This window comes from Hesperophylax consimilis, chromosome 18, assembly GCF_061612785.1.
Source record: "Hesperophylax consimilis isolate HC1 chromosome 18, BYU_Hcon_1.0, whole genome shotgun sequence".
Taxonomy (NCBI): Eukaryota; Metazoa; Arthropoda; class Insecta; order Trichoptera; family Limnephilidae; genus Hesperophylax; species Hesperophylax consimilis.
The window spans coordinates 6,269,746-6,285,444 of record NC_142853.1 but is presented as its reverse complement, the minus strand read 5'-3'; the positions used below and the strand labels follow the sequence as shown (position 1 = coordinate 6,285,444).

The window sequence follows — 15,699 nt, the reverse complement described above, 5'->3', positions numbered from 1 at the left end:
TATTTTGAGTTGTACTACTCTTCATCTAGGTGTGCGAGTCATGTAAACTTTTTTACTTCACAGTGTTTGGGTTAGAAACTGACATAACCTCAACAACAACCAGAAGTCTGGATCTGTCTTCAATGCTGGATGGTCAATCTGACAGTGATGTGTCCACGCAGGATGCCAGGGCCATCAGGAGGCAACTCCAAGGCCTGGAGAACATGTACTGCGAAGTGCTGAAGCTCCTCGGAGTCAGGAAACCAGCTAATCATGGATTGGGGAAATACCAGCCAACGGATCCTAGGTAAAACTAAAACCTTGTTCAATGTTTTCATTCTTCCAATGTTAGTTTTCATAACAGCTAATAGATGGCATCGCTAACACTTTTCTACAAATGTCATAAAAATGAGACATTACACAAAAATCCTTGATGTCACTGAAATTCAAAAGAATCAGATAACTCTGTGAAAAATTTATGACAGTGTAAATTTGCATGCATAATATTCTAAATAATTTATGGTTCCAGTGTCGAAAATGTCCAAAATTTATAACCTTACTTTTGTCTTTTCCCGATAATTCCTTCATTTCTCCCCTAGGTTATCCAAAAGACGGTACGGAAGCGTTTCATCTCTTCCATCTAGTTCAGTGAGCAGTCGGCCTGTCAGAGACAAACGGAGAAATGCAACTGAACAAAGGAAGAAAGTCAATGATATTAAGGTTAGTTCAAAGCTCAATAAAATTTTGAAAAACATAAATACTAAACTATTCACATAAAGACATACCTACCACTGTCATAACTAATGTAACCTCTCCCTCTTTTTAAGATTTTTAAAAAAGTGGGTGTACAACGAAAGCAAGATAAATCTGTATTCAGTATCGATAATGAAATTGTTTTTTTTTTCTAGGGTATCAACAAACGGTTTCAACGTCTCGAGTCCCATGTTGTTACGCTGGCAAGATCAGTAGCACACCTCTCCAGTGAGATGAGAACACAGCATCTCATGATTCAGGAGATGGAAAACATCAGAGGAGAAATCACTGCACTAAGAAATCAACAGAGGTAAGGCATTAGGCATCTAACAACCATTTCTCTATGAGAACTTGACATATCCAATCGAACTTACATTTCAATTCAATGTCAAATGTGTAGACTACTACGTTATTTGGCCGTTTTGTTGCCGGCCTCATTCAATGAAGACAATGGTTCGGTGAAATATTTTATTACACAAAACCTATTTGATTCTTCGCATTTTACTGCCATAGACTTCTATCAAGTTGGTAAATTACCCATTGTTTCCATCCAATGCCTTCCCATTGGTAATTTCAACAGAAAACATTGCTATTATTGTTTTTATTTGTAGCTTAACCTCACTTAACCTGACTGTTCGTCCCTGTGTATAAAGAACAACTGCAGTGGTGGTTCGTGCCATGAGGCAGGGGAGGCTGTGCCTCCTTTAAAAAATAGAGAAAAAATATTCACAAATCCATACATCCAAAATATAATACATATAACTTCAATTTAAATATTTCCAATTTATATATTGTATACGAAAGCATTAAAGTTACTTCAATTTAAACCCATCATGTAATATCTTCGTATTTCATTACAACTGGTTGTCTTTATGTAACTCATCATACCAGCATGACGCGGCCGGCCACACATGGATTTCCACTCTCCCAGCTACTACACAATGCAGTACAATAATATGTTAGTGAGGTAGAGATAGGGCCCGCCACCGAGAGTCGCTGATTTCATGTAGGCGGAGGAGAATAAGGAAGTTACATGAAACAGTGGCTGACATGGTCGAGGGTTGTTTAGTTTGTCGCGCGCCTCTTACAATGAACACTTCCCAAATAGTACCGATCATTTACGATTAGTTCTAGAGACGAAGATCTGTTTCGTTTTGTGAAGTAGGCAGCAGTACATGGAGAATTTTTTGGATTAATTTAGTACTGAAAATTTGCAGTTGACGAGTTCTATATTGTTTTGCATCAGTATATGATGAAGATGTAGATAGCTCTTCTAATGCAGTTAGCAAATGAATAAGTCGAACATCTATAAATTTAAAACCAAATCATAATTAGGATGTCCGCCTCTTGGGATAGCAAGATCCTATGAAGATTATTAAAAGCGACAATGTTATGCAACGAGACTTAGACCTCATTATCTTCTAAAGGTTTGTGTCAGATCTAACCTTGTTATCCCAGAGTTCTGAAACAATGTCAATAAATTAATTTTATGGTCTTTCCAGGTCCCAATCGATGCCTCGTATGGACACCAGCTATTGCCCAGCCAGCAATGGGTTTGGCGGAATGGACGCTTCCAGTTTGGCTAATCCTAGTCGTGTTAAGAAACTTACAAAGTTTTTTGGGGACGAGCCACCATTGCTGAGGATGTTTTTAAAGAAATTAGGATATGAGGTGTGTCATCTTTACCTTTTTATTACGTGTTTACTCAAAGGATTCAAATTTATAACTAGTTTGGGATATTTATATTATTCCTAAATTTTTACTTTTTTTCATACTTCCAAACAATATACAAACTTATGTACTATTTTCCCTCCCAAAACATTGTTTTTCCTCAAGTTTTATATTTGTTTTGATCGCTTTGCTTTGTTTATTGTACTTTACACCGCGTTTACACAATTGCACTTGTGGTTCGCCTCGTCACTCGCCGACATTAGTAGTTTCAAAATACATACTAACATAAATCATTTAACCCGTAGGAGCGGGCAAGAATACTCAATAAATAAAAATACAATACTTGATAATGTGACATTTTGATTTTTGTGTTTAGCGAACCCAGTAGAAGTAATATCCAAAGACAAAATGAATGTATAAGGTCAACACTGCAATTGCAGCGCTTTGTGACGTGCGTGGGGCACAATTCTTTATCACTGCAATTGCACGGTTCCGGCTCCTATTATTTGAAGGAATTAAAAATTCCTTTCGCTTTCCTATCCTTAACTGATTCTGACACTAGTATTTATAAGTATGTATATACATACTTTTAAATACTCACTCTTTGCCCTTTTCACGCTTTATTGCAAACAGAACTACATTATTATTTCATCATTTTTTATTACAGAAATATGCACCACTGCTGGAAAAAGAAAGAGTAGGAGCTGCAGAACTACCCTTCCTAGGAGAAGAACGTCTCAGAGCTTTGGGAGTTCCTCTCGGTCCAAGACTTAGGATTCTGCATGAAGCAAGACTGGCGCTACCGCCCACAAATACCTCCCACACCACTCTATGTATTGTTTAATAGTTACATATTCAAACCTACTTGTTTTAAGTTAATATGATTCCTTTTACATTAAAAAAATGTGTTTCGGCCAATAAATACATAATTAGTAATTCTCTGTAGACTGGTTTGAAATTTTGGGTAGTAGTTTTCATTCAGAGCTCTGACCTAATCCGTTATCATTATTTTTAAAAATATCATCAGTATAAGCCCAATAGTGCGGAAGAACCATTTGTAAATATGTTCAGTAGGGACAAATAACTGTAGGATGTACATGTACACTCTCTACTTGCTGTGTACTGGGGATGCATAAATAAACCACTCCACGAGGATGGTTCATTATCGGTATTGAATATAACCGAGTACAAGCAGACTATTGGTCAATTCCAAAATTTTAAAGCTTCAATACCAAAAAAACGTGTTTGAAATTATTGGTTCATATGCGGTGTTGAACTTATATAGATGATAATTGCTGTTGTAACCATTAACTACTGCATATGACAACATTTCTGAAATGTGAGCGAAAATCAGAATTTCCATATCCAGGGGGTAATCGGTAGATCGCGGAACAGAGAGTTATTGGACAAAAAATAAGTTTTTGATGAAATCTACGGTGATAGAAAGAGAGATTGCCAGGGAATTTCTATTACTTTTCCTAGTAAGTGGTGAGAATGCTCAAATTAACAGTGTTTAATGGTTGCGGCGATGATAAATTTGTTTTACATAGAGTTCTAGTTCTTTTTGTATCAAGACTACCTAACAGTTTTCACATGTTAGTAAGTAGGTTCTGTCAAAATATAATCTGCTAAATATTTTCATAACGCCCACTAAAGAAAGAAAGAGACTTAAGCCTCTTGAAGTCAAGAACTGTTGTATCACAATATCACCTACTGAAGAGATCCGTGAGCCCAAAGTAAGCACAAATTTTTCTTACTTCTGGGAGTGAAACAACAGTCCTGTGTAAATTGGCGACTTCAGATTTCTTTCAAATGAGAATTGATCACACTTCTCAGAAATATATGTTCAGTGTCAAAGTAATAATCAATAAATGGCTGTCCTGTTTTTGTTAACATTTATCTTATATTAAGACTCATTATTGTACGAGAGATTCACTAGTTAACATGCATAAATAAATGTACACATTTTTAATCAATTTAGTAATACAGGATGGAGATAATTCTACATGATAGTACCAGTAAAAAAGATAAATAACGTTTTTAGAAATTCCAACGAAGTTGTATTTATTTAAAAGTTGGGAAAATAAATATTCTTCTGTGTAAAATATTTTTGTATCGGAAAATAAAAATTGGTATTACGAAAGTTATTTATCTTTTTTTAGTTCTACCATCATGTAAAATCATCTCCCCAAGGTAGCGCACTTTACCGCCGGACACCTGTATATAATCCATAAAGGGTGGTATTATTACATACAATAATTTATTCACAATAGCTTTAAACCATTTTTTGTAATGTTTCCCATAGGTACTATTTTTTGTAAAATAATATATTCTACTCGTTAGTTCAAATAAGATGTTTCACTTCTGTCAAATAATTCAAGTACAACAAATTATACTATTAAAGAGTTGGTTTTTTTATAATTTATCTATTATGTTCTATATTATTAATTATCTAGTTAGTTCATTATGCCGTGTAAAATATAGCAAAGTGTTCGGATAAAACAGTGTATTTGATAAGAATAACTTTTTCATACAAATTAGATTAAAATGTTAATAAAACATGACCTCATCTCTTTATTAATTTGTATCATAAAATGATTCGTCGCATTCTGCATTTTTTTTCTTTTTGAATTGATTTTTTAAATATTTAATAACAGCCCTTCATAAGTTAAGAATATGTATGTATGTACTTATAAATAATATAATAAACTTTTTAACGCAGCTCTGAAATAGCTGTATGCTTGAAAATAATAATGTTTATTTTCTACAGATTTTAAGCAGGTGATTTTCAACATAACCTAAATATGATGGCTACTCATATTTAGGTCTCATTGCTCTAGGCCTTGAGCCATGGCTGCCGAAAATAAGATAGACAGTTTTTTCCAAATTATTTCAATTTTTTTTTTATACAACCTAAAAATATGGGATAGACGGTGAAATATAGGTGGATTCATTGGATAAAGCTCAGTAAGTAGGTTATATTTTTCTTGATAAATATTCGGAGGTATGGTTTTTTTAATGAGGGCCGACGTATCCAAAACCAAACGCCCTGAAACCTCCATCGCTCGAGTGGTTGTTGATTGATATTATTTATTAGGTAAATAAAATTATTTACAGTCAACCAAATCTCTTGGCGAGATAAGGGAAAGCAGCAAATAGCAAAGTTTTTATACTGACTCTTCAATTAATACATATTATTGCCAAACGCATTAAGGTTTAAAGATTTTTTAAATGTGACCAAAGATATGATGCAATTTTACACTAATTTTACCAAATATAAAATAAAAGCAAATGTTATGATCTCCGTGTACTAATGAAACAATCAGAGGTTATATTTTTTTATCAATAATAGTTAGTATTTGTTTCTTTTCAATTAATTTAATATGTCACGGACAATAATTTGCGATTAATTCAAAATGTGTACCTATACTCTTATGCTACGTAGACGTATACGAGCCGAACTGCCGAGCTGAACCTCAACTTATGGGAAAGGAATGAAGCAACCGCAAATGACGCGGACGCCGCTTGCAGTTGCTTCATTCCTTTCCCATAATTTGTGGCTCAATTCGCGTTTCGGTTCGCAAATGTATATTTCACATCAAAATCCTCACAAGAAGAAGAGATCCTGTTCTTACTGTGTATCACCATAAAAACTATTTCGTCAACTGGGTGAGCGATGTTGTGAGGTAAGTTAAGAAAGGGGCTATCTTGAAGAGACCCACAAATTTTGTGGAAGGAAAGGCAAGTGCTGGAAACATGCATACTTTTTTACACCAGAATGATAGAAGAAAAAAATCTCAAGTGTTCTGTTCTTTTTTTCTGATTTTTCTCTGTTAAGCAAAAGCAAGCTATTTTAGATTTTTCTATTTTAGTAATCATCTCATCGAAATAGGTTTCTTGCAGGAATCTTATCTTATCTAGTAGAATAATGAATAATGTCACGTTAATAATATAACAATCGATTAATAGAGTACCAGAGGCAGCTTATCACTGAAATTGGTAGCAGTGCATTTTACTTTTAAAATGTACCTAGTAAGATGTAGTATAGTTGTAGAAAATTAACTAATGGAGATACTGCAATTCATTCACTCCAGTAAGTTACATTTGTAAAATAATTGAATAAATAATGTTGCAATGCAATTCTTCGCTGAAAATTCTTTGCTGAAAATCTCGCGAAACCATTTAAATTCACCACGTACGAGTGCCTATTAGTGCTAAGATTGTAAATTAGTATTCCTAAACGAATTCCCTCTTGACGCATTGAATTACGTTTGAACAAAGTTGTGCAAACATCGGTTGTCTTCAATGAGCTTTGCGCGTGCACGGGATAAGTTATATATCTCCACTATTCCATCATGTGATTTACTGTTATGAGCATAAGCTATCTCGTTGTATCACTATTTCCGTGGACCGAGCTATCTCGATACCCCCGATGCTGTCCCTTACTCGTGTTCGCTGGGCCACATATGTCGTTGTAAATTATATGAAGACTGAAGACGAGCAGTGCAATTCACAAATGCATATACCAAGGAACCGCCTCTGTCAAGTACATATTATTATTTATGAAGCACACATGCCTAATTGCCTATGTAACGATTTTATTTCATATGAAGTTATTATTCACCACAGTTATACCTAATGATAACATTAATGCAATCCAACAACATTCATGCGTCAAATTTAATTGATAACCTTCGATATTACAATATGTTATTGCCCAATAATGTTCTGATAGACTCTTTATAAGTATTCTATAAAAATTGTTAAATCCATTTATAAGAATAAATTAATCATTGGGTGTCGCTAACCAATTTATTACAAAATAATAATTATGAGAATGTGACTTTTTTGATTTAAATTTTTCATCTTTTCATGTGTTGCAGACACATTAAGTGGCTTTTGAGATGTGTAGAATCCACATTCGTTAATGAATTTATGAAAATTTAAGGAATATAGTTATTTAAACAATTTTGTAACCAGTAAATAAATAATAGCAATTTGTACAGTAAGATAATCAAATTACAACTCTTTATAATAAATTCTAACCTATTATAAATGCGATAGTGTATTTTGTTTGTTTTTCTTCTTTCATTTTGTAACGGAGCGACTGATAGATGTGATTTTTTGCATGGGACTAGTTGGAGAACTGGAAAGTGACATTGGCTACTTATCATTACCATGGGAAAATTCTTTGTATATAATTTCTCCATAATATCAAGCGAGAGAAGCTGCTGGTAAAAGCAAGTTATAAATATTTTTGACGATAGGTATATAATAGTTATGGTTCCAAATAAGCATTATTATTTAATTTTTTGTACTTTGAATGTGTAAACATAGTTTTTTGTATATTTTGTACTATATTTTACGATTTTAATGAAAAGTAACAATTTTCGTACTCATTATTTTAAATAAATAAACGGTGAAGTTCAAATAATATTATGTTGTTTTTTCTTCATTCCCTGTTTGCTTGGTTTTCCCATTACAAAATATTTACCCAATCTTGCCTTTGGTCCCGGCTTCCGTCGAGAGGAAGAGAAAAGGTGTTCGCCGTGTCATGAACATGCTAAATATCACAATTTAGTTATTACAAATATTATCATTTGGAACGTTTGAGATGTTTTTGTAAAATGTTCCGTCTTACCTGAGAGTATGCTTTTTTATGTTAGCACCACGCAAGAAAGCTAATTTTCTGCAGATTTCATTGCATGCTTAATGTTCCATCTCATCATCACGTTGAAAACAAATAATTTAATTCGGAATACAAGATGGGTTATTTTTTCTTCCTCGTATTTCGGGGGAAAATAAATTCTCATGCTCCGAGTGCACTATTTGACTTGTCGAATATACAGCATGTGGATTCTCATGCAATAGAGCTCTTCTATAATTCCCACGGTGAAAGCAATGGCAACGGTGATCCATTTCGTTAATACGTATAAGGGAGATCTATGATAATGATACCATTTTTCTTATGGAAATCCGACATAAGTACATCTTCGTCTCATTTTGAACAGCTCTTTCTCACACACTAAAAAGAGCTGTGGCATTATTTTGATAGAGTTGGTACATTTTTTGTATTATTTGTACCGTTGCCGTGCCATAACCTTAGGAATTATAAAAGCGTCCATACAAAATATTGCATTGTCGAAAAAAATTTGTGTTTTTGATTTTCCATCTGGCGAATAATAGTTTTGGAAGCAAGAAGTAGATTTTCATCGTGAATGCATTTGTACTTGAAATCTGCTTTAATTTTTTAACAAAACCTTCATTGTAAAATATGTATTCGTAGTCGAGTATAATCAATAGTCATTGGATAAATCTATTTAAACTAACGCAGAGCTGTGAAAAATCAAGGAATATTATTGTAGGATTTGTGAAGCTGAAAGTAATTATAAAATATTATCCTCAGAATCACATTGCCTTTCAAAAACACATTTGATTTAATTTTCTCTACAATATAATTGCAATTTTTGTTGACAAATAAATTAACCTTTCGAATGAACACGGTTAGTAAACATGAAAAATCATCTGTCAAAAATTGAAACAAAAGAAATACACATTTCAAATTCAGATTTATTAATTAATAAAATTCTGATTATATTTATTTAGGTACCCAATCTACCTCGCTTGTCTGAATTCACACAACCATTCAATTTAGAAAATATAAAAGTAAATTTGAGTTCATTACGCAGCTATATTTCACATTGCAGTCAACTGAAATTAGTATCTTTGATGGTGTTATTAAAAATATTTTTTAAATTTGGTAATCCCCTAAAATTGTCCAAGTGAACAAAAATATTGCCTAAATGGACAAAAATATTGCTTAGGGCCCGTTCCCACTTCCGTTTTCAAATCGGAGGCGGGTCCCGTTTTAAAAACGGACGGCCAATGGCCCTGTTCACACTACCGTTTTAAAAACGGATCCGTTTTAAAAACGGACCATACTCTACGAAAAAAAATAATTGTCGATTCAACAAAAACATGTTATTTGCTCATTATTCAGTAATGGTGCGCAATGGACGACGATGAAGCTCTTGTTGTCATGTGGTACTTATTAAATAGAAGGAAAAAAGTGAAAAGAAAATTTTGAGTACACCCAATCATAGCCGAATGATTTTCTGTAGGAATTTTCCAAGTGTTAATTGGTGAGTTAAGAAGTGATGAACTAAAGTTCTTTAATTATTTTAGAATAATAATGAATGGATTATTTATATAGCGCCGTTTTCACCATGAAAAATCACATCAAGGGCGCTTAATGGCTTAAGAGAATGTCTATCACTTCCTTTAACCATCTACTGGAATGAGTTTCAGAGAGCTTAACATATCAAAATACAAAATTGAGAAAGTGCATTTGTCCTGAAGAAAGGCTATCGATATTTTAAAGTAAGAAAACAATAAACACTCAAATATTTTTTATTATGTGTTTATTTAACTAATACGCTCTTCCGTGCATCTCATTAAAGCTTTAAAATTTAAAAAAAAGTAAACTTAAATAAAATAAAATAAAAATTTTGATGTACAAAAGTTGTGTACACCAAGTGTTTTGTTTTTATTTAGTTAAAGATAAAATATTACCATACTCTTTCTTCGACCAGTGGTATTAAATTTTCGGGATTTATTTCCTTATCCATTATTGTAGTTTTGATTTATTTACTTAACAAAATAACCAAATACAAGCACGCAACGTGCCTGCTTCCTTGCGACAGGGAGCGGGCGGGGAGGGGTCGGGGTTTGGCGGGGACTCTGCCGGAACGACTGGACGACAAGTGTGAACAGCTCCATACAACACTATGAGCGAGCGTGTGCCGACACGATTTGAAAACGGACGCGCTGCGTAGGCGAGCCATCCGACAAAAAATGTCGGATCCGTTTTCAAATCGTGTCGGACAAGTGTGAACAGCTCCATACATCCACTACAGCCACTAGGGCATCCGATTTTAAAACGGGACCCGCCCCCGATTTGAAAACGGAAGTGGGAACGGGCCCTTAGATGGACAATCCATATGGTCAAAATATTTTCCAAGTGTACAAAAAATTTGTGTTTTATTAATTAATATATTTAATTTACTCTGTAAAATTACCGGTCGGTGGCTGAGTTAGTAGTAGGACATTTTCAAATATTGTCAGGTTATTCGTAACACAGGAATATTTATCTTTCTAAAAAAAATAATTTAATTGATTTCATATAAATATGTGTTAATGTTTTTATTTATATTGCTTCTGTAATAGATTTTGATTGTTATTATATATTATTATTTAATATGATTAAAAGTACGTACTTAATATGGTTAATTAAATATGGTGACAAGTCTTTTTAATTTAAATTTATTTGTTTCATCAAAAAAAAATTACAGAATATACAATATATCATTAGTAAGTAAAATACCTATATGTAAGTTAGTAACAATGACATTTTTGTTATTTGTTTTTGGGGTGTTATGCCGTGTTGCGCTAACTCCTTCTTCAGCCAACGTTTCGGACAGCATTGCAGTGTCCATCATCAGGGCAAATGTGTTATCTGTGTTATTATATATGATAACACATCTGCCCTGATGAAGGACACTGCAGTGCTGTCCGAAACGTTGGCTAAAGAGGGAGTAAGCGCAACACGGCATAACAACCCAAAAACAAATAACAAAAATACTTTTGGCCGAGAAAATCTTAAATCATATTTAACAATGACATTGTTGGAAAACTAATGTTACAATAATAGAACAAAAAGTAAATATGTATGAGTGTTATAAAGATATGGCATAATATACTATATTTTGAGTTGTGCATAACCTGCCTCACTAGGCGAAACTGTGTTGAGGCAGATTTTTTAGTTAATTATTTCTCGCAAAGATTATTATATATTATTAAAAATTATTCCCAAACAAGCTTACTTTCGACAAACCCTGTACTAATGATAAATACGTACACATGTAACTTCCCAACAAAAAACAATAAACAACATCATTGAACGCCGTGTACCGAATGTACCCATTTTGCACCCAGCCAAATATTTAGTTGATTATTGATAAAATTTTGTATTATTGTGTTACAATATCAACAGACCGGTCAATAACTCACCAAATAATTCATTATAAAATTTGATATGTCCCAATTTTTTATATTTATTTACGTAAATTTGTCCAAAGTTCTTCGGGCGAGGATTTGCACCGAATGTACCGAGTCTGCACCCAAACAAAAGGTTGTTTATATATAGTTTTATTTGATTATGATAGTAGTTATATTTAGTTATGTCTACCTGGTTTATTTCGACTGTCTGTCCATTTAACTTTTGATATACTCGGTTTAATTTTAAGTTTTGCTTTTTGAATGGATGCTAATCTTGGAAGCGGAAATTAACCAACTTAGTAAGTAAGCTCAATTATTACTCACTTCTAGTGAAATTTTCAAATAGGTATCGACAACAATACCGCAAAAAAGTCATATCTGCTTCCGACTGTCTGAGGCGAGTGGAACTGTGGCAGAATTATGTGGATTTTTTGTTCAGTGTCCAACAACAATATAATAATTAATGGCGCTGTTCTTGTTAAAAATCACACGAAGAGCGCTGCGTTATAATTATATTTGTTGAAACAGTGACAAACGCTAAACAAACCTTTCGTTTCAAAGCAAAGTTAACCATGTCAAATTGTATGTACCCCTTGCAGTCCGTGAACTAGTTAAAAACTAATAAATTGACCTTTCGTCTAAAAAGGTTTACCTTCACTGTTCTGAACAAAATCTTTATTTTAACATTTCAACTACTGTTAAACTGTTAACTTCTCTACTGTACATACATAGGTTGGCACTAAGCTAATGTCCGGGTCATAAGGTCAAAGCGATTAGATTGTTATTTAGACATTTTTATTGTCGTTATAAACGTGTCAGAATGATGTTATTTGAAAACAAAGAATCATCATATCAATGCGTAATATCTACTAACCTAATCGCAACGTATGAAGCCCTTATTCACAGTATCCCGGAATATAGCTCCATTATTCGGGCCCCTTCTGAACAAAACCATATCCTAGAAATAAAAAGTACAAAAGAAGTTTAAGCGTTACCTATATATGAGAGAGTATACGTACTGTGTCATGTGACAAGTTAAACCAGTTATATTTACATTATATTATATTATTCTGACAGGAGAATTATGTCAGATCTGATTATGTTACACAGAGTCTATAACTTAATTTACAGTCCTGCCATCATTGCCACTATTAAATTCTATGTGCCGACTAAGAATATAAGACAAAATATAACATTCTTCTGCAATACATACACACTCACTGACCAATAGGATCCACGATCTGGGCAATAATTATGGGGGTACTATTGATATATTTATTGACTCCATTTATAGAACTAAGCGTAATCTATACCAGCACTTTTTTGAATCCTACAAATTAGAGTAGCGTTGGTAATGTAGTTTAAGTGATTTGTTTTACATTCCTCCTCATGTACTCCTCCATTCCTCCTACAGTCCACCTCCTTTAGATTCATCCTTGTTCTTAAAAGGAATGCTCAATTTTAACACCTTAGAAGCACGGCGAAAATTATAATAAACTAATCTCTGGAACTATATTAAAAGTGGTTAAGGCGATGCCATACGTAGTAATGCAAAATCATGTGTTTTTTTGTTTGAAAATTTGGTCGCCTAGAAATGTTTCAGATGCTTTAAATAAATACCGTGAGTATAATACATCTTGGACTTTGAAATAATCGAGTATTTTTTACATAAGTCTTTTTATAAGCCCAGAAAAAAATAATTTATAAGGCCTATGAAAAAAGCTTTAAAGTTCAAAATTTCCTACTTACGAACCCATTTTCGGTTATGGTTTTATTGTATCATTTATGCCTGAACATCCACAAAATAAAATAAAAGGCACTTTTTGGCCATGTTTTTTTCTTGCCTAAATCAAAACAGCTGGATGGTGTTAAGCGGGAATTTAAACCTTATCGCCATCTACGTAAGGAGTGTTATTGATGGCGGCTCGATTCAAAATATTACACGACGTATGGCATCGCCTTAACTTATATGTTCCTTATACTTATAAGTGATACTCGTGGGAGGTTTCATACACTTATTAATACTCCGAAAGCGAGGACTTCTGCCTATTGGAATGTTCCAATACAGAGAACGACTAATTTTCGATGACCATCGACAATTTCAACGTCACTTACAGTTCAGCAACTATCTGTTGACTTATGTAACAAAATAGTAAAACTGCCCCCTAAGACCTTCTATGGTCTTCTCTGTATATATTGGTAAGAACATGAATAAAGTAATAATCTGTTAAGCTTCCAGAAATATGCATATACTTTATAAAGACAAATGGTTTAATTATCCCTGTTTCATCTACAGATCAGAAAACATTTGTCGGCTTAGTAGATTCTGCGATTGGTGGTGCAAAAACGAATCAACGCAGAAAACATGAAGAAGCGTTTTTTTAATATTTAAAACTTGTTATTTTCACATCTTGTAATAAAAAGTATAGTTAAATCGAAAACGATTTCTAGTACTTATCTGTCAACACAAAATAACGACACAGAAAGCCTTATTTAAAATAAAAAATTACTATTGCATAAAGTAAATGGTGACCGGAAAACTCATCATAATTACAATTCAACACACCTTTGAAAAGTGTCATAAAGTAATGAAAAGTGATGAAACAAAAACTAGGTAAGGTGAGTTAATTTTTTTCATCGCTTTTAATGACTTTATATCACTTTTTAAAGATGTGCTGAATTGTCATTGTGTTGAAACAAAGTAAATAATACTGCGTAAATAAAAAAGTTATTTTATATTATGTTCGTACGAGTAGAACCCAAAAAGACTCAAAATAAATCATCATGAGATTTTTTTTGAACAAAATACAGGGTAATAAAATAAGAATACAAAAACAAAAGGAAATGTTGATAAAATCAGTGTAAACTATAAACATTCAAATTGATTAACAGTCAATCAAGGATTTCAAACAAACCAAAGTCGTACATCGAAGTTTACAAATGTCTAATTTATTATTAATTAGATACACACATTATAACTTTCATCATGCATTGTATTTTTATATCAATATGCAGGGCCGGCTATGAGCCAAACGGCGCCTGCCGCGTGTAAAATTTTGGCGCCCCTTGTCAAAACCAGTAGGCCAGTGCAATTAGCGCCAAAAAGGGGGTCGCGATCGAAGTAATTCCGGTAGTCCCAATTTTTTTATATGTTATATAAACTGATCCCCTGATGTAAAATCTGAGTTTCCGACCTTGGCGCACCTGTGCTCGCGCCGCCATTTTGAAAAAACTGGCCGAAATCGGGCCGAAATCTAGTTTTTCCCAAATATATCATTTCCAATGCAAATTTCGGCTAACATATATTTACAAGTATAATAGAACATAAAATAACCTACAACTTTTGTAAAATCAAATCTCTAATAGGTACCGAGGTAGAAAGTCGTAAAGGTGCGTATATTTTTGAAAAAACAAGTTTTTTGCGTGACTAGGTTTGGTTTTTTATAAATACCTCGTTTCCAGTGAAATTTCATGAAAATTTTATTGATACCAATTATGTAGAACATAAAATTTCAAAAAAAGCTGTGCAGTTTTTATGTTTATATAGTTTTTTTTACCGATATAAAGAATAAACAAATCTAGGTAGTTACGCACAGAAAATCTATCACGGTTTATTATCACGTTATTAGATTTTTGTTTGCATTTTTAAATACATACGAAGTTTATATTTTATTCATCATTCAACCCTCTACCAAATAATACAGAACTGGGAAGCAGTAAAATACACGTAATTGATGGAGGATATTTACTTCACAAAGTGGTATGGTGTCGTGCTCAACCTTTTTCAGTAATTTTCCAGCAATATGTCAGGTATGTACAAAATCATTATGGATCCAATGCAGTAGTGGTATTCGATGGATACCCAGATTCTATGGAAAAGAAAAGCACTAAAGGGGTGGAAAGAGCACGGCGTGCCAGAGTTACAACTTCTGCTGAAGTTTTGTTTTTTGAAAGCATGCACCCACAAGTGCCACAGGAAAAGTTTCTGGGAAATGAGGAGAACAAGTCTCGTTTTATTTCCCTACTCAGAACCTCATTTGCACGATCCCACATAACGACAGTACAAGCTGAAGAGGATGCTGACGTTCTCATAGTGAACACAGCAAATTCGTTGTCATCTCAACATGATGTAGTCATAATCGTTGGTCAGGATATTGATCTGCTGGTACTCCTCACAGCTCTCTCACCTCCCAACGTATATTACCAAAAAGTTGGAAAAGGTAAATCACCTAACGCGTT

General features: G+C 33.5%; 1 protein-coding gene across 3 annotated transcripts in view; it reads left to right on the top strand.

The window, feature by feature from the left end:
- LOC149415291 (uncharacterized) overlaps positions 1 to 7,820 on the top strand; it is a 159,821-nt gene extending 152,001 nt beyond the window's left edge. For 2 of the 3 annotated variants that reach the window (XM_089642466.1, XM_089642469.1), the window contains 5 exons: positions 64 to 286; positions 579 to 699; positions 888 to 1,042; positions 2,235 to 2,403; positions 3,071 to 7,820. In XM_089642466.1, coding sequence (XP_089498592.1) covers positions 64 to 286; positions 579 to 699; positions 888 to 1,042; positions 2,235 to 2,403; positions 3,071 to 3,247 — 845 coding nt within the window. In that variant the 3' untranslated portion in view covers positions 3,248 to 7,820. The remainder of the gene's footprint in view (positions 1 to 63; positions 287 to 578; positions 700 to 887; positions 1,043 to 2,234; positions 2,404 to 3,070) is intronic. The other variant, XM_089642467.1, reaches the window with a different exon arrangement.
- The last annotated feature ends 7,879 nt before the right edge of the window (positions 7,821 to 15,699 follow it).